The sequence below is a fragment of the Pieris napi genome, chromosome 13 (assembly GCF_905475465.1).
Source record: "Pieris napi chromosome 13, ilPieNapi1.2, whole genome shotgun sequence".
In the NCBI taxonomy this organism is placed as follows: Eukaryota; Metazoa; Arthropoda; class Insecta; order Lepidoptera; family Pieridae; genus Pieris; species Pieris napi.
Window position 1 is genome coordinate 7,284,100 of NC_062246.1, and position 23,689 is coordinate 7,307,788.

Consider the following 23,689-nt stretch of genomic DNA (forward strand, 5'->3'; position numbering starts at 1 on the left):
AATTGTCTTGACATTAAAATGTGTTTTAGTATACATACTTTGTAATATCAGTCTTTGAAGTTAAAATTTTGCGTTGTGAGAAAAAAAAGATCCTATACCAGCACGAATTGCTGTGTCAGTGTCTCGGGGTGGACTGCGGGGCGCAGTGGAGAGCTGGAGCACTAAGGCAAGGCCCGTAATAACTATTAGTTATGTAAATCATTAAATTAATGTAATTTTATCTTTTTTTTTTCTGAAATGGATATATCGCAAGCCAAGTAGGCTTGCGATAAAAGTGTCAAAAATTGGCTATGTTTGGATTTATTTCTATCAAGCGAAGTTATTTAAATCGTGTATCGATCTTTCAAAATGGATACATAAACTACTCAACTCCACCATATATTTTATCCCTACTTCAAGAAACGATGACGAAAAATGGAAGAAACAATGTACTTTTTTGGAGTTTGGCGACCAGATCTCTCCTTAAACCACCCTAGTGGCCTTTTTTATACACGTAGCGTTCCCCCGCTCTAGGTTTGAATACTGGCGGAATGACGACAATTATTTCTGACCGGACACTTGTCAGTACAAATAGCGCCTTTCAATTTATAGGGTGGGGTGTTAAATACCACCGCACTTTTTTGACGATACTAATTATCTAGGAGTGTCCGGGGGACCTTCATTGGAACACCTCCAAGTGAGTTTTGCTCCGGAAACGCGTCTAAATATTTTTATAAAAAATTTAAAGTTTTGTGTAATGTATTAAAATTTGTAAACAATCCGCCATTTTCTACTTTTCTATTGGTTATGTGATGTGACGTTCACTTAAAAAAATCGTGTTTTTAATTTATCGATTGTTAATAATCGTTTTATTTATTTATCGATTTCCTCATTTTTGAAATTTAAAGTTATAGAATAATCAACATTGAAATTAACCTAATTTCGTGTTGATAGATTATAGGGTTCCGAAATTTTTTGAAATTATCGATACCTACTCGTCTGTATTTTCTAATTAGTACTTGTATTTCATTGTTTGCAACTTTCTATATTATTAAATTTTTACTAGAATAAAGTGTTTACTTTAATATCCAAAAAGTACCCAAAACCGAATCAGAGCACCCCACTATCCACGTGGTCTTGTCTGTCTTACCCCTAGAGTGTATATAAATAATCGGAGGCGCGGAGGAAGAGATTTCCCGTAGCGCCGGAGCTGTCCACAAAAACAAATATTATTTAGATTGGTTAGGTTAGAGTTAGTATATGAATATTTGGTCGCTGAAGGCGACCAGGACGCCGAGAAGCCGAGGCTTGAATAAACAATTACTATTTAGATCGGAGCTGTCCGCAAAAACAAAATTATTTAGATTGGTTAGGTTAGAGTTAGTATATGAATATTTGGTCGCCGAATTTTCAATTATTTTTAATATTAAAATCGAATACAAAAATCGATTTTCACTTTAAAAAAAATCGATTATTTTTCACATCCCTATTAATTTTATAAACTTAATCGGCCATTTTGAATGTGGTTTATGCTAGACTAGCGGTAATTAGTTTTACAGTGCAAAGTTTACTTTATAAATCTTTATAAAAATTTTGACGCGTTTCCGGAGCAAAACTCACTTGGAGGTGTTCCAATGAAGGTCCTCCGAGACTCCTAAATAATTAGTATCGTCAAAAAAGTGCGATGGTATTCAAAACTGTTACCAATTTATACGCCTAGATATGTTACTAAACAGCACTGCGACCACTGCTACTGTTTTACCAATGTATGAAAATCGCTTATAAATATTAAATTATTCAGAATTTCCCATAGATAGCAAAGTCCCGTCACGTCTGCCTGTCTGTGTGTCAAATTTGCATGTGCACCGATTCACTCAGTGCTGACATTATAAGATTTATTCCCTTGTTCCCGCTATTTCCTCGCGAATCCACCTCATAAATATTCAATGATGCTGTACAACTCTATTTGTGGGTAAATAATGGAGAATGGTTCAATAGTTACTTCACATTCAAGTGCTTGGTTGACAAACTTCATCTACTATAAGTATTTTTGTTTTTGAGAAATGAACTACTAGAGCGATTTCCATTTTTTCACCATTAGAATGCTACCTGTTAAATGCTATATTTATTTCACAATATTTTTTATGTCCAGCCATGTAATAAGTAATAATAGTATTATAAGTAATCATTTATATATTTATTAGTAATCTTACAGCTACACATACATACAAAAATAAAACATACAAAGCCAAAACAGATTACATTGTTAAAACAAAATATACGACACAGAAAACATAAGTCAATTAAGTACATCTAATATATAAAATTCTCGTGTCACAATGTTCGTTCCGATCTTATTATGAAATTTTTATGTATACATATCAGTAAGTCTGAGAATCGGCTACTATCTATCTTTCAAACCTCTAAATGTGGGTCCACCCCTAAATTTGAATTTTTTAGTTCACCCTTCTACGATCTATCATGATATAATGTACGTATATATAATATAATAGACTAGATAGTATAAGAATAATTGACATTGAATAATAATGTGAAATACTTTAAGACAAATTTGCGCGCCATCGTGTGTGGCAGAATATGCGAACGATTTATGATTGTATCACCTTAACATTTTGTACCATATTCTTGCAAAAAATAAATTATTATTATTATTATTATTATTATCAACCCCTATTTTTTATTTGTTAATTAAAATCTTCTTAAACTCTGAGGTTTACAGAGAGAAAATTCACAGATAAACCTAAAAGTTTTCAATCCAGAAAACCGAAGTCTCTGGGGTAGCATAGCAAAATGTTCCATGTTTGTATGTACTAAAAAGGTAGGCTACGTAAAATCACTTTAAGGAGAAACGAAGTTCGCGGTGCAACTAGTGAATAGATAAAAAAAAGAAAACTGAAATTAAACATAAAAGAAAAAGTAAATTAAGCCTGTCTTCCTAACATATTTCCTCACCCCCTATTTGTTAAAGAAAAATGTCAATTGTCAACATCTTAAATTGTATTATAGTTAGCTAAAACGGGGGAGGGATTCTCAGAGAAATTAATGGCAGAAAATAATAATCACGAAATCACTATACACTTTACGAAACAAATTTAATGTTACCCTTTGCTAGTAATATTTTCCAACCCGTTTTTTACTTCAAGTTATTATAAATAGGTGAAAAATTTGCCACGTGCTTTGTAAGCATTCAATATGGCTTTAATCTTAGAAAATATAAGCAAAATAAAAAGTGAGAAACTAACGATTCCGAATCAATTTTTAAATATAATAAAGAGCTTTATAGTAATCATAAAATATGCATTACTGTATAATTAATACTTCATGTTTTCATTAAAGCGTATTACACAAGCTTGTAATTCCTTTGATGTAAATTTTTTACAATATTTTAAGCCCTCGTTAATAATTACATACAAATATCTACTTATTGGAATTTTGCAGCAGAAACTTTTTAATTTTCAAGTATTTCATCAGAATTACTTCAACTTTCGAGCTGTAATTTTGCGTTCAGTTTTTCATGTAATTAACGTTAACGGTGATATAATTAAAAAACTATATCGATGAAATTAATATTCACTTAAAAATATTTAACGAAGCGACTTTCCATTCTTCAAAGACATTAAGTATGACTTCGGTATTGGACGTATTGGATTCACAACTCAACTCTTATCCTATGAGCATGTAATTTGGAAGGAAAATATCCTGAGGAAACGGGTCTTAAACCCAACATTTACCTAGGTTCAGGCTGAACATCAACTACTCAACATATTTAAAATCAAAAAAGCAAAAAATAAACACTTTATTCGCTTTCTTGTATTTCATACATAAGCAATCGTGTATTACTATTATATGATGAAAATAAACTACATCGGGATATCAAAAATTCATCGTACTGTCACTTTAGCCGAACAATAGGCGGGTAGAATACACAAGAAACCAGAAATTTAGCAGATCTGGTATTGGGTAAAAGAGAACGGAACATCACTGGATGAGGCCTTCAAATGTTTTAAGTATTTTTTATTGACTTACTAAAGTACACCACAATTATAATGCATTTTCTACAGTATAAAACCTATATTCTAAAAAACATGACAATTTTTTTTTTGCAATGTAGCGTTCATTCTGTTGTATTCGCAAATCTAATGAGAGGTGCCTGAACTCCTAGGTTGGTTTTTACAGACGGAATTTGGAAAATTCTACTGATTTTAAACCTTGGGAATGAATAAGGGACGACAATGCTACTCTGCAAGTCAACTTATTTATATTTGTAATTCGTATGAAAAAACAATGTTCCTTATTTATTATCAATCTCCAGAATTCACCCTTCCCGATCCTATATCGTTTACGGGAGCAATGCGATTACTGTTCGATTACTATTTGATTATTCCGCTCACTGCTCTCTTGATATCGATTCAATATGTTTAATGTTTATGGATTTATTTATTAAATCAATTACAGGTTATCGCAGTTGATAAATGTCAGCTATTTCTTGTATGATAAAAAAGATATTAAACTACTCATTTTAAATGAATTCTCCAAGTTCTAGATACGTTATCGTTATGTAATGCAAAAAATCCTGTTACACAATTATCAATAGATGCAACATGTGCCTCATGGAATTGCAATTTCAGACAATTATTATTATACTAATAGTGTTGTAAAAAAAATATAATGAACGGGTTTTGAAAACATACACACGTAATCGACCACAGCGCTGGATGTAGAAGTTCAATCATAGACATTTACAGAATGCTAAAGAATACGGAAAGTGTTAAAAGGCATGTGTGCGATCAGCCTTCTGTGCCTGACACGTCGTCGATGCGTCTAGGACTTATGAAACCAATATAATGTTCACCGTAAAGTATTAATTGCGAATATATATTGGTTCCAAGCAGAGATTCTTTTTAATACATCTACTAGCTATTTCCCCGACTATATTGTCGTCGGATGTATTAAATAGCTTATGTATATGATAACTAAAGTAAATACCATTGGCAACTAGGATGATTAAGCACTATTTATTTCTTTTAACTACTTTTTTCTTTAAGCAAATTTTAGAAAGATATCCCTTAATCTATTGTTCAACATTATTTCTTTTAAGTTCGTATCTATTACTTATCTGTGCTTCAAAGCAGATAGTTAAATGAAACTGACATTACTACACCGGGACCAAAGAGTCATACAAATTAATAGGCAAACTTATTAAAGTTGTATACATAAAAAGCAGGTTCTTTCCAAAACCTGTTAGCGAATAAGCTGTAACATTTAGAATAATATTTATAATCACATTAGTATACATGAGCAGTTAACTGGACTTTTTATTAGTTTAAGTGGTCACATGACTACATCAAAGGTGACTCATATTGATATTTGGTTTCTTGACTGTTTATTTTGGCTTAGCAGCGCGTGTCTACCCCTGGAGTTATGGGTTGAAACGTTGTGTACTAATTATTTTTCTGAGGAAATCGTAGTATCAAATAGGTATAATGCTTCAGGAACAGAAATAGCCCATCACTTGCCTATTGCCTATAAAAAAATATCAATAACATGCGTACTAAGATATGTATACTAAATTCTTATGGATGGTAATTTAGGTAAACTATTGAATAAAACATCTAAGTCTTTCGAAATCAATATTTATAAATCCATTAGCCCGTTTCAATTTATTTTAATTTTATTAAAATATTATTGTAGGTTCTAACTGATTTAAGTACGTTTTAATTACCGATAAGTTTGAAATTGAAAACCAGTTCGTATTCCAAGTACAAACACTCAATCTGTCAATGTCAGATTGACAATTGATAGTACATACTTCAATAAAATAAGTATCAAAAAACATCAACAATTTTTTTTAAATTAATAATAAGAACAGGACACATTTATGAGAAGAAACTACTCAAATACTTCCAACCTAATACTAAGAATTAAAATCGTTTGATAAGAATGCTAACCAAGTCGATTCAAGCTGTTAATTTATAATTCTAGGCACAGTGTGGGTTCGAGTTGTAACATGTCCAGACAAGCTTTCAATATTAACTTGTCGATAATAATAATAAAAGAATTTTATGCTACATCTATTAGCATGTAGAGACGAATATTCTTGATTCTTTATAAATATAATTATAAAACTTCTTATATTTAGTTATTCGTTAAGGCATCACATGCAATCACTTAATTGCAATTCTCAGTTAAATAATTTTTAAATTGCCAAGTACAAGAGTGCAGATAAAAGGTGACCATTACACGCCAGCCCCCAGGGCACGTACAGAATGATCCGGCAGACTGGTGGGCGCATGTATAATTGCGGAACATTGGAGGTAGAGCTCGCCTTGGCCGCTCGAGCAAGGCCAAGGTCGTTCAAACCGCGCCCCCCTTCCTCACCTTCCACAAGCCCCTGAGACCTGTGTAAGCGCAAACCATTTTTTGCGCAATGATGTAATCTGAATTTCGGCGCGGGCGCACTGTAGCGAACACCGTCACGCTTCTATTGCGAAACAGAACACGTTTGTTGTTATTTTATGTTTATGTAAATTTCATACAATGCTAAATGGTTACGCCTATTATGTTTATAACTACGGTAATTACGGCAAAGGAAGTCTACCTAGTTTGTTTTTAAACAACTCAGTTCCTAAGACAGAGTTGATTATGAGGCGAGCAACTGCGGAAAGAATAAAACTAAAACTGTCTGTTCGGAGTCGTTTTCAAAGAATGTACGTAAGAGAGCGCTGATTGTAAAGCGTAAGCTGTTTAAAGGAGATTCGAACCGCAAAGCTCACGGCGAAACCGCAGCCTCGGAGGAATTACACGAACAATTAAACCGGAATGCTGAACCTCCATTTGCATTATTTATTCCCAACACAACCCGCGAGCAAACAAACAGATTAATAACTTCTTGAAACGCCGGAGAAATCTCATCAAACCGCTAATTCTGACTGCACTGACTGGCATACAAACAGCATTCTACATAGCATTAATAATTATAGTCTAAATTATTTCTGGATTTTGCGGAAATTTTAATGTAAACACATGTTTCGAACGGAGATTATGATCCTTAACCTATAGAGGACAAGTCTTTGTTTTTAATTTATTACTATTATTATTAATTACTTAAGAATAATTAAGATGTCACGTGGAACATGGTGTAATGGCTGCAGCTCCTTACAAACGTTGTGTAAAAAAAACATGGCGATAAAAAAGAGTGGCGGAGAGTTTATTGCCAGTTCTTCTCTTCCGTTCTACGCCCTTGATTTGAGAACTGGCACTAAATGTAAAGTTAGAAGCATTTCACATACATTTATTTTTTGACGTTCATCAGTGTACATTGTGTTACCTATATGATTAAATGATTTTTGACTTTTGACTCTATATTGCGAAACTCAGTGATTTTTATATACATATATGAACTTTAATATAATATGTATTTTCACTCCAGTATATCGCCTCTAACTCTAACCCTTTCCACTGTTCTCCATCCTTTGCGACTCTTCTCCAGTTGTAGCCTGCTGTTTCAGTTCGTCCTCCCATCTCTTGCGTTGTCGGCCTCTTCTTCGTTTTCCGTCTCTAGGGAGCTAAGTAGCTAATGACCCGTCCATCTCCATTTCATTTGGTCTATCTTAGTGAGAATGTCTGTCACACCTGTTCTGGCTCTTATGTCCGTGTTTCTTTGCTTGTCTAACTTTCTTATGCTCAGCATGCTTCTTTCCATGGCTCTTTGGCAGTGCTAGCATGTCCCTGTACTGATTAGACAGTGCCCAATTTTTGCAGCCATAAGTAAGACAGGGTAGTATACATGTGTAAAAGACTTTGTTCTTTATTTATTTGCTGATATCTGTTTGCTGTAATCTAAAAACTGAACAGTTATCTACGAATTCTTGAATTTTGTACGACGCTACAACTTTCAATGTTTAATATTAACCCTAATTTACGAACGCGGACCGGTTGGCATGAAGCTATTTGCGTATCAATGGTGACAGAACCCGCATCGTACATTCTTACCGACTTCCTTTCTACCATGCCAAATAATTTTAAGTAATTGGACGGTGCCAAAAGGAACACTTTGTAAGAAAACGTATAACCATGCAGCGGCCAAATGAATTTGTGTACAGTCCAACATTTGTAGCATGTAAATATTTTTAGATGTATTTGAGGCGAGATAAATTTGTTAATCACATAGCCGAAGGTACAGAATGTAAATAGCTTGTTAAATCGTTTCAATAATCTAATCTGTGACTTCTATTATCTATTATTATTTATTTCTCTTGAAATAACTAAATTTTATTCCTACGCTTTGGCTAGTTCTGAGCTTGACGTCTAATAGACCAAAGGGAAATCATTTTCTTAAGGAGTCGTCGATTGCAAAGACATTTAAAGACGTGAGCTCACGAACGTGTTCCCCAAGTTAAGATTTCATTGCGCCCAGACAACTGACTTTCTTTATAGCCCCAATGGTCCCGCAGCAAAAAAGCATTCATGGGTACTACCACCACTAAAGCTATAAAAATAAACCAAGCGCTGAAACCATTTAAATAAAACCTTCGCTGTCCAGTAATAGTAAATTCATTTGCACGTTACTCGATATGACGCTGCCATTTAAAAAATGACTTTAAATCAATCGAAAAAAGGTTAATCATATTTCTGGGCTTTACTATAAACACGATAGTTTACGTGAACTCGATAAATCTTTCACAAATCGCCCACTCTGAGTCAGTGTTGCGTACTACGGGCACCTACGTACGTGGCGTATACGTATATATATATACGTACGATGCGGTAGTATAGTATTATCGTTGCCAATACTTGTGCCAGAACGTTGACGTTATTTTTATGTCACGCCTTACGTCTGACTACTAAATAGTAGTAGACAAATGTATATAAACGTTTAAATTATACTGGTAAAAGAGTATTTACACAATTATACTGTAAGGTAGCAGTGAGGAAATGCTGCCAGCATTAAAAGTCGAAATTTGTTTTTTTTATATTTATCATTTTTTAATTATTATTATTACTATGTAAGTATGTAGTATGTAGGTTAAGAATGTTGTAAATACTGGTAAAACATAAATATGTTTTTTATAATCATTTTGAAATCCTATATCTTAATGTGTTTATTGTCTTAATACAATATTTTGACTTTAACCCTATACACGGTTTAAATTAGGCAAAAGTGCCTATTTAATAAAAAAAATTGTAATTTAATTAGAATATTTTTTCTTTAAATCAAATATTAATGAATTAATAGTTACTAAGTATGCGTTAAAGAGTGCGATTAGGGGACGATTTCTATGTAATGTTTGCAAAGCTTTAAAAAATATATATGTACATATTATATACTAGCCGTTTCGCGCCCGCTTTGCTGGACGAATTAAAATAAATTTTATGTTTCATTATTTTTTTTTTTTCATATTTTTATTATTCTTCTTTTTAACTTCCCGCTAAGAAAATTGAAATATTTCGAAAATCGAGTTTTTAACAGATGTTGACGTTTAGAGGTTCTAGGAAGCCTCCCCGAATGTTTCCGCGGTGAAGTCCGTATGGATAAATTTTAATTTTATCCATACGTTTATTATTTTAAGTAAAAACATTCCATTTATTTTAAGTAAAACAGCAATAAAAAAATGAAGGAACGTTGGAATTATATAATAATAAATAAATAGCCATAAACCATCTAGGAAAAATTTCGCATCGAATGGTGGTAGTTTCATGTCGATACGATCAGTGGTTTAGGCGTGATTGAGCCTCAAACGAAGACCATTTTCATTATATATATATATAGATAAATAGCCATAAACCATCTAGGAAAAATTTTGCATCGAATGGTGGTAGTTTCATGTCGATACGATCAGTGGTTTAGGCGTGATTGAGCCTCAAACGAAGACCATTTTCATTATATATATATAGATAGAAGATAGATAGAGGTCAGATGTCTTCTAGTTAAAATATTTTGTGGACTTACTGATGTCAGTGACGTCGTTCCACTTCATGATGACGTCAGCACAGTAGTCACCTGAAAGCAGAGTTCTGGTTACAAATTGCTCAAGATCAGACAATCGCTCATTAATGAGCTTAAGTATTGCTTGATAAGGGCATGGGAATCAATTGTTCAATACATTACATAACGACTCGCATTGTATTAGAGCGAAGATGAACTTAATGACAAAAAGCCAGTCCCAGTATATTAATTTATTTACAAGTGCTAAAACAACGTGCATGCTTAAAATATACAGGAAAATATGACTTCACAAATTTTACACACATACACATCAATTATATTAGAACATAAAAATTTCAAACTACAAAAAAATTAAACAAGCAACCACAATTTTTTTTTTAAATTATTAAAACTAAATAGAAACTTAAACCTCACTAAGAATGTGATACACAAAGTTACGGTAAGTAAATTTGAGGTAAAATATATCAATTTTTCATTAATGTTAGTTGATTAAGTTGTAAGAGCGAGATTATTCACTGGACCATTACAAGTAGTGGATGATATAATAAAATTTAAATCCTTACTGAAATATAGGGATAAACTATGTATGTGTTTAAAAGATATTATAATTGTTTGGGCAACTTAAGTATGTTTATAAGATATATACGATTTGAGATCTGCTCTTAACCAGTGTTTAGATGGAAAATATTTACTTGAACACCTACAGATACACCCACGTCGTCTAGCGATAAAAGGTTTACATTTTCTTAAAATGGCCTTCGATTTTTAAATCTTTAAAACGGTGAATTAATATTTCAACGTTAAACGGAACGTTATATTATGAGTTAAGTAGATTAAATGTTTTAATAATAAAAGCGTTTTATTTCATTCATTCAAATTTATTATTCTATAATCTATGTAAAACTCTTTGGTTAAGCAAAATTCTCCACTAAGTCCCAAACTATATGTATTTATATTAGAACAAGTATACTAAAAGTAGAAGGTTCAAACGAGAGAAAATCAATAATAATAGATTAAATAAATTTTTTTATAACAGGCTAATCTGATGTAATGAGATACCACTATACTAAGTAAATTTAACTAATTCGGGTGTGTCGTATGATAGTGTGTAAGTCAGGCTAAATCGTGAGGGTGTGTATGTGGGGTGTGCTCATAATGCAGGTTATTTAGGGCTATGGATATTCTTAATACATAGCATATTCCGCGATAGCTTGAACAATTAAATAGTGTGTGGTGGTAAGACCAGGCTGCGTTTAGATGTGATGAAAATGAAACAGAGCCTGAGAGTCTAACTACGAGAACCTAGTAGCTGGTAGGCAGGACCAAGGAAGTACAATCTTTGATTATTTTTTTTATTTCTTTCCCAGTCTTTGATTATTTAATTGTAATTAATTATTTGCATGCAATCAAAAACTACTTTTTATAATGTCAAAGATGTATAACTTCTTACGCGCGTACATAAGTACACGCACCCGTTTTTTTTTTGATATCTTTCATTTTATTTTTTCTTTGAGTACCTATTATTTTGTGTGGTTGTATGTGTGTGTTTTTGTTTGTAATAAATGTTATGTCTATGTCTATCATCAATGCGAACTGAGATTATGCTTAAGTACTGTTAGGCTAAGATTGCAGACGTAGACGCGACTATGACTTCCGTACGGAAAAAAAAATACTTTTTTGACGTACGGGAGTCACTATCTTTACTGAATTTTTAAATAGTGAATTTAAAAATATATATTTCACGTCTTGTTAAAGTCTTTATACATTATTAGGAACACCTTGAATAGAGATATCCCAGCATGTATCTCAATGACTTGACGTTTTTCCTACTAATAACTGTCCATTAGTTTATCCTTGGCGTGAGCGACCGCGTCGTTACGGTAGGTCGTCACGTTTGTACTATTTTCCTCTATTTTATTATGGTTAGCGATATAGAAATACTAACACTGATAAAAGATTAAACCCTTATTCGTAAAACTAAACTAAATCTGAACTATTTAACTAAAGTAGTTTGGTCCCGTTTCGTCAAATTGCGTTTACGCTGAGATGAAAAGAGACGGATGGATAAGTGGGATTAATATATACCAGATATAACTTTCTAATTCTAATTTTGCGCTCATAATAGCGAAAAAACTGAGCCGTTCGCGATGTTTTTTTTCGAAAATTTTTAATATTCACTGATCACGCAATAATTATAACGGGATGAATTTATTTTCTTCAATATATCAAACTTGGTTATTTTATAATGTGAAATACATGTAAATTGTAGTATCAGCGATTTAGTTCAACTCTGTGACTAACACAATATGAAATGGCGTTTATCAATTGTTTTTAGATAACTTACCATAAGCTTACATTCTACTCAAGGTCATGGAAATTTACCAAAACAACATACGTAATATATAATGCAATATACTAAATTAGGTTACCAAAGAGTTCTAAAATTGAAATTCAAAAAAAGTTTTCATAAGCAATGTTTCTAACTGGCCAATTCTAAAAAAAAATCAGTGTTACCTAGGTATCTACAAGTATATATAATAGACAGATAAAGGTCTACAATTGGAACAATCAGAATGCCTCATATCTTGTTAAAATTAATGTAATTCAAACAATAATTTAAAAACAAAATAAATTTAAAAGTCACAGTTCCTAAGTTTATCAGTATTAGTACAATCGGAACTGTCTATCAGATATTTCATATCTTGTTGTTAAAAATACACTGATAATGTATAAATAGAATTTATCTGATCGAAAGTAACGAATAACACAAATCAATTTAAAATTAAAAATATACCTACGTATGCTCATATTTACGATTCGTAAAGTGCGACGGAGATACCTAAAATGGTGCTAGGTGCCATGAAAGCGTTTTTGAGGACCAAACAATCCGTAAAAAAAAGAAAACATTGAAAGAGTTAAAGTTACGAAAATTTTACCTCCCGTGCACAGAAATATAGATACTGATGATAAGTTTGAAACTTGCTGAGTTTCTTGCCCGTTCTTCTCAGAACAAGGCCTCCTGGTAGTTTTGCGAACGGATGGCGTAGTCCTGCTCTTTCGTGAATTTTGTAAACGTTGTTGACATTCATAAGCATGCTCTAAGAAGCATCTAAATTGAATAAACGTATTTTGATTTGATTTGTTTGATAAATATAAAACAAGTGATATAATCTTCCGACAATTAAAACCTCTTACGTGGTCCTTTCTAAATGATAGTTCTATTATCTATGATTAAAAATATTTCTTTTTCATTAAATACAAGTCTATCATTACCTACAACTAACCATTTTAACATCGGCTACTATACAGATACACTAATATTTTCTGAAAAGAAAGGCATGGAAAAGAGAGAAAATACACTATCTTTAATAATACAATGCCCGTGCGAGACAACTTAATGTAAACAGAGCAATAAGAAAAACAAAACGAAGAATTTAATAAATAGTGTTACCATACAGCATTACCACATAATGTAGTTTTTTATAAAACAGTGTGAGTGGGAATCTTCACAATAGTTCCTTTAATTAAAATCGGCTTAATGGAATATTCTTGTAACAGGTAAATAGAGAATTAAAAACATGCAATCATTGTTCAAACACTCGGTTGCAATCGGTAAGCGGGACAGGAAAGAAAAAATGCTAAAGACTACTATTTGTTCCCAAACCTGTAATAGAATATAGTCTATGCTCTATAGCATTATTGTAATCTGTGATAGATGTACATTCCCGCTTTTTTACGACAATCGTTATAACTGCAGTGGTAAAACTTTTTCTAAATACACAGTTATCTACAAAATTTATTGCATATTGAAAATAATAAACAAAAGAAATTCTTAAAATGACTATTGTGAGATAATCATAGTGAATATAGGATATACATATCTGTATATAGAAAGCGTATCTATACCTACTCAATATCTTAACTTTCGTTAGATAAGTCTATCTATTACATTATGCGATAAAAGGTAAGCAAATAAAACAATAATATATTTTATCGTCTAAACATTTACTACGATAACTAGGAAAATATACTTATTTTCAGCTTTCTTTTCCTCTTGTCTCCAAGCAAGCCTTAATAAGCTTAAGAATATTTTGTCATATTTTCCAAGCAATACAAAACATCCAATAGCTATTTAAGGTTTATTTTCCTTTTATGAATAAGGGCATAATTTTTAAGTCGACTTTGTATCAAAACAAAAACCGGTAAATTAAATTGCGTAATATTCTTTTTTTATTTATTTACTTAATAAAACGTATGATTTTATTACTACAGAAAAAAACCTCATTTAAAGAACTATCGACATAAGTAGTGAAGTCGCGAGCTCAGTTAATAAATAATTTAAATTGAAGCAATCTACTTGCACAAGAAGTTGATCAATAAAATATAGGTAGCCTAATAGGTATAGGCTATTGATATGTAAGTACACTGTAGTAAATTTAATGAATATTGGGTAATACTTTATATATAGTAGAAATTACAATATAGCGATGATTATTGCAAACAAATACGAATATGCATAATCTAAAAACCTGATTGGTATGAAATTTCTTTATACTATATATTTAAATATGGAACAACATATGTCTGTTTTTAAAGATTTTATGACCTGCAACAAAATATCTACACAGATTACTTTGTGCCATCGTAGCGAAGATGCGCAGTCTCTGGTTATTCTTGAGCCTAACATTAACTTCGAAAGATATGTATTAAACGTTAAAACACTAAATTGAGAAGCGATCCATCAGCGTGCAGCGAGTAACGACCGGCAGTAGCAACCTTCGCGACCTGGATTCGGTTGGGGTGAATGGCCGCCGCGCCGACCTCTCTCCTAGAGGCTAGAACCTAGTGCATCGCGCGAGTTACAACGCACGCTTAATTCGATATTACAAATCAACCGCTGCAAAAATTTACAGTTTTTAATTGTCTATAAGAGAAAAAAATTGTTTGACTACTAAATAGGGAAATAGTAGGTCATCGAATAACTATTGTAATTCCACGATCCTACGGTCGAATTATATATATTCAACAAGGTAATCTAGTACCAATTTTAAAACACCAAGATTACTTGAACACCAATCTACGATATGAGCCATGTTGAAATAAATAATAACAGCTATCAGACAATTACCATTACTGCTATTTCTATTTCTGATCGCAGCAATTACGTTTTGAAACATAATAAGCATAGAAAATAGGGGGCTACCATTATAGCGAAATTTAAACAAGAATCAAGAGATATTTTGCTCCGGTCATTAAAGATATTTAAGGTATTATTTATGTATTAAAGATGTTACAGTATTCATATAAAAAAGCTAGCCGATAACATTAAATGTAGGTCAGTAACCTCGCGGCGTGTAACGATAAACAGCTGATCCATCTATTGGGAATAGGTTGCATATCCAATATAAACTACTCTATTTCGATTACCTCTTTAAAATAGTAAGACTATTGCATGTTTAGTACAAAAGTCAGTGAAACTGTATTATATCAACAAAGAAATCAAGTTTCGGAGTTTACTCTGGATACAAGCGGAAACTAGTATATAATCATTATGTACAGCCCAATAATAGTTTCGTCTTCAAAGTCGCGAACATTCATTAGGTGAAGATAAACGCCTCGTAAAAACGATATTTGAACAAAAACCAGTCGGACCGGTCGCGGGTCGCGTCGTGACATAAGTTACAAGCACAGAAATGCTCACGGAAATCACGTAGTCATTGTTAGCAAGCTTTTTGTAGCACACATTTATCAAGTCTATTTAATCACGCGTCTTCTCTTCTGCTCAGATTAGAGGAAGATTGGCTTTCACAGATCGTAACACATCCTCAAATTCTCAAACTCAAATCTTTATTGAATTCCTTATATTCATATTTTACACGTGACAAGTTATAATTTATTACAATAAGGGCCTTGGTTAGGCCCAGCAATGTTGTGAGAGGGCATGCTTTATTATAGTTAATTCTATTCTTATAAGATACATTATTTATTTGGTATATTTGCTTTGGCTCCTCTTTGCCCATCGTTACCAATATTCACTAATACAATGTTTAACGGTTATAAATTCTACATGAAAACTGTTTCGGCGAATGCTCAGAGTGCAATTAATATTTTATCCGATCATTTAAAATCTTAAGCAGGTATTTTGGTAACCGGTATGAGATAAGATCATGCACGAACAAGTTTCAAGTAATGCTAATGAGGTAATGTAGAAGAGATTACATATACGTGTTCGTTACTTAAGTAAATATGGTGAATAGTGTTAAGTTGGAAATGCTCGTTATTGTCGCAAAGTAGTCATTAATGCGACAGTGCGAGTAGAAAGACATCTGGATGTAATTGCAGTAACTAGTTCTTATTCCTTACATAGTAGTTAACTGCCTACTATCACTTGGATATGGTGGGGTAACTAGTCTAGTTATTAACATTTTATACAATAGTAGACGTAGACAAAAAATTGATTTATAACATTGTTGTAGGCTAACATAATCATGTGTTTATGTAAGTATCTAGCGATATAAATATTTGTGTTGTATTTACATATTACAATAGCATCAAATATCAACATGACAATAGGTCATTCTTGTTATGTCTTGCTATCAATGTTCGGTTTGAATCAAAATAATAACACTAAATCTTTACGCAGCGGTATACCTACGAGATTAAACTGTTGCGAAACCTGATCATAAAACTGGTAATAAGCGGAATGCGTAACAAATTTTAAACTAAACGCCACGTCTCGAGTTAGCTTAACACTAACTCGACTTTCAGTACGTACAGGTATAATTCAACCAGTTTTTAGATCGAACATAATTTCAAAAGTTTTATGTCGCACGACGCGAGAATGCGGCTGTAAAAAAATCGAGTTCCTGGAACTTCTGATACTACAGAATGGTTGCGTTTTTGTGGTGAGAGACGCCATGCATGAGTCCGATCGGGCATAGTACATCGGTTGTGGCGGCGAGTGCTTTTTGTGGCCGTCGCGTCGCCATATTGGGATGTGGCTGGGGGCCCATTCACCGCACAATTGCCAATTGATGAGAGAACGCGATTCACTTCTCAGGGCTTGCAACATACGCTTAACAATACAGTCTAAACTGCCAGAAAAAGAACCCGTTGTGACTATATTTGATAGTTGCAATGTTCTGTAATTAAAATCATATCCTAATATAAGTTATTATGATCTACTCGTATACTCTATAACACGAATTGTATAAGGGAGCATAGATACATAATTTAGATACAGGAATGATTGATAGATAAAAGAAAGAAATTCACATGTCACATGCCATAATCACAGTGTACATAAACGCGTTTAGATAAGAGAAACCCCTAGGTAGAAGCCCTAGCGCGCATCCGTCGCCGGCAGCATTATATGGCAGCACGCAGCTTCGAGGAAGGGGACACCAATTAATTTATCCACAATTGGAGATATGTTTAATTCATTTTATCTAGATCTGTAATCTATATTAGATGTCTGTGAATCTCGCTTGCCTAAATCAACTAATCAGTCTTGATTGAAAGAACTTTGGATCAACCTTATAATATTGTCGAAAGCACCGTCTAAAATTGAAATGGTATTTAAATTTTATTGATCGTGTGAACTGATTATAATTTGATCAGACTTTTGGATACATTAATCAATTCGCTACATTCTTAACGATGTCTTTCTTAATTTACACGAAACGTAATTCAGGGAATTTTAAGTGCCTGATTTTTAATATTATTTGAGATGCAGTAAGCGGTTTTGTTGAGGTAAATAAGAAATTTAACTAAATTAAAAACTTTGGGTACATCGCTCTTAATAACTATGCATATTATTTGTAAACTACAATTCCGTAGAACAATATCGATCTGTAAGACTCGGACTAGATAAAACGACAATGTTGCAACTGCAATGGAAGAAATACATGAATAGAACAGGTGGATTATCTGGTCATCGTTTGAGTTCTATTCGCTATTAAATACATTGGAAGCCTCTTAGAACAAGATAGTGTTTCTGGATAAGAATCAACATTGTTACCTTGCATTATTTAACTGAATATAAGACTATTTACAAGATTATTTGTTCAGCTACTTTAAGCCGTTCTTGGCTTGGTAGCTTTTCTTTACTAAGCACAATTTATTGAGCATTCAGATACGAAACGTATGCCTTTGTTGAATTTCTGGGTTCTAACCGGGCTATGCACCAATGGATATTTTCTATGTTTCCGAGACCATGGGTTGTATGTTTGTTATTCTCTTGTAAATATATTCAAACATTTTACAACACGAGAGCTTAATTTTAATAAATTTTTTGCAATGTCATATCAATAACGATGGGCGTGATCGAAGTGACAGCTGTGGTGGCCACGCCAGCATATCCGTCGCGGAGGGACACCTGAACAAACACGAGAACCAAGGCCATAATGATTGCGCTATTTATAGACATGACTCTACTAATTGTTTATGTATGATAATTTATCTAAACAATTATATGCAGATAAGTCCTTGAAAATAGTGTTGCCTTAAACCTTTCAATGGATCAAATAAAGTATCGATATTTTAAAAAAATCAGTGGCGCTACCTCTTTATGTCTGGCCTCTGAATCTGTTTCATGATCATTTTTCACTAATAGGCAAGTGGGTGATCAGCCTCCTCTGCCTGACACACGCCGTCGACTTTTTGGGTCTAAGGCCTTTTTTATTTCCTTCACCGTTCGAGCGAATGTTAAATTCGCACATACAAAGAAAGTCCATTGGTGCATAGCCGGGGATCGAACCTACGATCTCAGGGATGAGATGCGCACGCTGAAGCCACTAGGCCAACAAAGTATCTCCCTAGTTTTTGGTTTTTTCTTACACAAAATATATGCGCGAAATTCGCCACACCGCGCAAAATCACTAGTGTTCTGAAACGAATGCCTAATTTTGAAAGCGTTAATTTAATATGAACGTCAGTCAAGGAGAATCTACAAATGTATTAGGAAATGTCAAGCAGAAATTGATCACACTTATTAACCATGCATAGCCGTGCTATGCGGATTCCTGTCACTCTTAGATAGCTAAGACACAGGACAATTTAAGGATACAGGATGGGAAATTAATAAAGTTTTATACAATTTTTTTTTTATTGATTGGACAATTCACACCAATTGACCCATGCTAAGCTGGTGAAGCTTGTGTTATGGGTACTAGGCAACGGATATACATACATATTATACATAGATAGACCTAACACATATAAATACATATTTAAACACCCAAGACCTAAGCACAACACCAAATGCTCATCACATCGATATTTGTCTCAGCCGGGGTCGAACGCGGGACCCATGGATTCGCAGTCAGGGGTACTAACCACTAGACCGTCAATGTTTCTCTATCTGGTGTTGTTAATAAATATTCAACTAAAGTTATTTTGTTAAAGGCCACTTTAATTAAAAAAAACCGATTTGAAGAAAACAGGAGTAACTAAACAAAATAACAATTTGGGTAATTAATTTCATTTAAAGGATCGTAAATTATTGTCTAATTAGTTTTACTTAATAAAAACCTTTTCATTGGGGATAATTATCGAAACATGTTCAACACTAAGCAGACTAATTGAACATTAATGATAATAATTTATCTTTCATTCTAAAGCTACGAGAAAGATTAACATGAACATATTAACTTTCCCTTATCTATGGAATATGGATTCATGGCTTATTTTTGACGCTCATGACAAGACGCTCTGGGTTTGTTTCTCGGCAACGCAATAGCAGTCAGCTCCATTAGTAGTCTTAAAACAAATTCAGCTGTACCAAAGTAATTATAATAACATTGAATACCATCCCTATTACTTCAGATGTAAACTTCAGTGAAATTAGAATTTAAATACATATATTTATATTACGTGGGTAACACTGAAAATGTTTAGAACTGGCCAGTTAGAAACATTGCTAATGAAAACTTTTTTGAATAACAATTTTAGAACTCTTTGGTAACCCAATGTAGTGTATTGCATTCATTTGTCATTTGTTTTTGTGAATTGGCGGCAAATCTCAAACTCTTGTTACATGTGAAAATGTATATAACGCGAGAAAATTTTCGGTCAATGATTTATTGTGACAGCGGTGACTCAAATGCTGTATTTGACATCGTCACAGGTGATGAAAGCTGGATATATTGCTACGAACCCGAAACCAAAAGACAATCAGCTCAGTGGTTGTTTCCTTTCGAGGATCGGCCAACTAAGGTAAGTAAGGAAGAAGTTATTATTATAATTATTATTAATTACTTGATAGATATGTCAGAGGAACGGAGATTACTTCGAAAAACAATAAAAGCGCTGGCATCTTGAGTCCCAATTTTAGAAAGACGCCTGGAGTGGTTAAATATCAATGTCTAATAAAAACTATTACTTCAAAGGTCTGTTCTGGAAAGCAATTGTTTCGTCGGGAGTCGAAGTTCATTAATCGAAGATAGTTATAAACCGAACAGAGGTGTTTTTTGGTTACCCTTACCTAGATCGTATTCAATCCAACAGAGCATTGTTTGGAGGACCTTCGAGTTACACGTACAGAGCCGCCGTAGTAGACCGAACTCCACAAAGGGGTTGCCAAAAACTGTTTTATACTATATATTGTACCAAGGCTGTACATGAGCATTCGATTGTATTAAACGGTGCGGGCGGCGACAGAACAATAAACCGTTTACATTATGACTATTATTGATGGCTATTATTTGGGGAACGGGCTTTGTACTGTGTACATACTGGTACTACATATATATTATATAATGTATGCCTAATAAATGCGAGATTCCTCGCGCGTGATTATGTTGAGGTACGATTGGAAATTTCCTTTCAGTAGTATCTTCACAAAACAGAAGTGGCAATGGCCTGGGCATATAGTATGATGCACAGACAAAAGGTAAACTTTAAAGACAACTATATGGAAAGGGACAAGAGGGCGCCCCAACAATTGGTGAAAAATGAAGATATATAAGTGTTAACAGGAAGCAAAGGGGGAAAGAAGCCTTAACTAGGCATATATTGAAAAAGATTTTTATAAAGATTGGAAATAAACGGGCTTTATTATATTATTATTATTATCTTCTCAATAGTGAGGGTTGTAAGACCTTTCAATTCATTCAATTGATAAGGTACATTTCCGAAAACTTAGTTCTATAACCAACGTTTCTGTCAAAAGTCTTGAAGTGACTCTGCAGCCATACAGATTATAACACTCGAAATATAGCAGCAATAAATTGCGCGTATATATTTTTGTTTTATCCTTTTCTTAAAGTACAATTGCAGTAGCATCAACAAAGTACAATTCTTATTTTTAAAACTCTTCTTTCACTTTATAATTCCCCAATTAATAATTGTGCACATTTTAGATAGATATAAATTAAAAGTATTGAAAAATATGAACTAAGTATATTGAATAAATAATAGAGCTTTTTCCCGTTTTATTATATGAACACAGTTGGCCTAATGGCTTGACCATGCAATTATCAACGTTCGTTCGAATCATGGCTTTACACAAATGTACTCACTCGCCTTTCGATTTTACACTCGCTTCTACAGTTTAGGAAAACATCGTAAGGAAAACGGCATGTATCAGGCACAGAAGGCCGATCGGCTTTGCTTCGCAATAAAAAAAAATACCTACAGAAATGTAAGGCAAGGGTTATAGCGAGATTGATTTGATATAAAAATTACACGTCGAATTGCTACCTCCTCTGTCGTGAACCACTAAAATTAAATTGTACTGAGAGTCAATCGTAAAAATTTTAGGGTAAAGAGTTTAAAAAAATAATCAATATATTCAGATTAAAACAATTAAGACATTAATATTATATTGTTTTAAACTGTAATAATGTTTAAAGATCTTTATTTTTATTAACAAAATAACAATTTTATTTTTATGGAAACTTATTATTTTGCCAATTGCACGTCGCAATGTAGTACTTTTAGATAACCTATATTATCTACCTTAAATAATAAAAACGTTCGAGAAACCTTCCATAATTACATGCTAAATAAGCAAACTTAATAGCTATAATAATTAAATTTTAACTGGATATAACATAAAATGTATGCAACTTGTAATTGCTATCAATTTACCATCATGTAATTAGAGTACTTTGTTTCGTAAAAACCATAGTTGAGGCCTAGAAATTTCCATGTAATTTAAGCGGTTTTGATAAATTATATTACGAGAAATTCAAGTCAAATATTATTATGTAATTTTAATACTTGATTCGTCAATTTTTGAAAGTTTTCTATCAAGAAACGGTACGATGCTCAATATAAACTTCAATAGAGTTAAAGCGAAATACCTGTAGCAGAATAATATTGAAGACTAGCAAAGAGACAAGGCAAGGTTTAGGTAATCGTTTAACTCATTTTGGTATACTTTTTTAGATTTTTTTTTATGTAACAGGAGGAAAACGGACAGGAGGCTCTCCTGATGTTAAGTGAAACCGCCGCCCATGGACACTCACATTGCCAGAAGGCTCACAAGGTCTTTAAAGAATTAGTAATGGTACGCTCTTTTTAATTCAAGCTAGCGAGCTTATCGAACTAAAAGGACTTAGAGCAGTTAAGATTGCTATTGCTTCGAAGCTATTCGAAAATTTATTAAAATTATTTGGAATTTGAATTTCAGTTTATCATTATGTTTCGAAATGTTACTGTGTTTCGTTAACAATTTCCTAGTAATTTCTTCCTAAAATCTATAACTAAAATAACGTAAGTGAACAATTTAATTTACATTAATAATTATGTATGGTACATAAGAATCTTAGAAAGGCATTGGACAAGGTTGGGAATCACTGATTTAGAGGGTCTTTGTACTAATTCTAATGTTCACCGGAGTCGTCTGTGAATAAGTGCATGGATTTTATGAATTTCGGATTTGTGGTTTTGCTCTCTCTTTGCAGAAGATTGGATAGTCAAGTGTGTTTCACTATACACCGGGACTCATTTAATCATTTGTTATATTTTGCATCAAAAAGTTCTTTCGTAAGTGGGAAGATACGATCTGAGTCGGTTTTGCCACATACATTACCAGTCTTTGGGTTCGATCTAGCCAAACATTTACGCATAGTATAGGCCAGTTGAAACCAGCGAGGGCTCTACACAGCGATAGGGTACTAATCACTTGGGAGTACCTGGCTACCCCCAGCTAAAAGTCATAGTAGGCCAATCACCAACCTATCTATAAAGAAATATGGTCCAACATAGTTACCCGAATGCGTAGATTTATTGAACTATTTTTGATTATGTTTAAGTAGTTCTCCTATAATCAAAATAGTATACGTTGAATCATTTAGAGAATGAGTAATAATAATCGGTTGCAACAACGCAATCGCGCCGACCTTGGAACAGCCGATTATCAATGGAAAATTTACAAGCACATAAGTAATTATATATTATATGTGTCAGGTGCATTATGTTCGACGGTTCAGACGGCGCGGCGACGGTGATAACTGCATTCCTACTTATTTTTACAACCTAATGACATATTACTATTGTGCGAAACTGAACCTTCTGTTTTAATGTTATCTTTTCCACATTTAGGGATTACGCTTAACCATTGGGTAAGAGTGAAAGTAAGCTTTGTACTAAAGATTGAAATAGACTAAATATCGAAAGATTCCTTAAGCTCAAACTGGACGCTATAAAAGAATTCATATTTGTGGTCTAGAAAAAGGGGACTAAGCTAAGGTAGAAAGAAAGAGAAACTAATGACAAGGAGGCAAACTAATAATGGTT

The 23,689-nt window shown here is 33.2% G+C and overlaps 1 protein-coding gene across 2 annotated transcripts in view; it reads right to left on the reverse strand.

Moving 5' to 3' along the window:
• Window positions 1–23,689, reverse strand: part of LOC125055029 — a 46,791-nt gene that overhangs the window by 20,068 nt on the left and 3,034 nt on the right. For both annotated transcript variants that reach the window (XR_007117813.1, XM_047657229.1), the window contains exon 3: window positions 9,950–10,000. Coding sequence is in view for 1 of the 2 variants with exons in the window: in XM_047657229.1 (XP_047513185.1) it covers window positions 9,950–10,000 (51 nt within the window). In the remaining variant the exon portion in view is untranslated. The remainder of the gene's footprint in view (window positions 1–9,949; window positions 10,001–23,689) is intronic.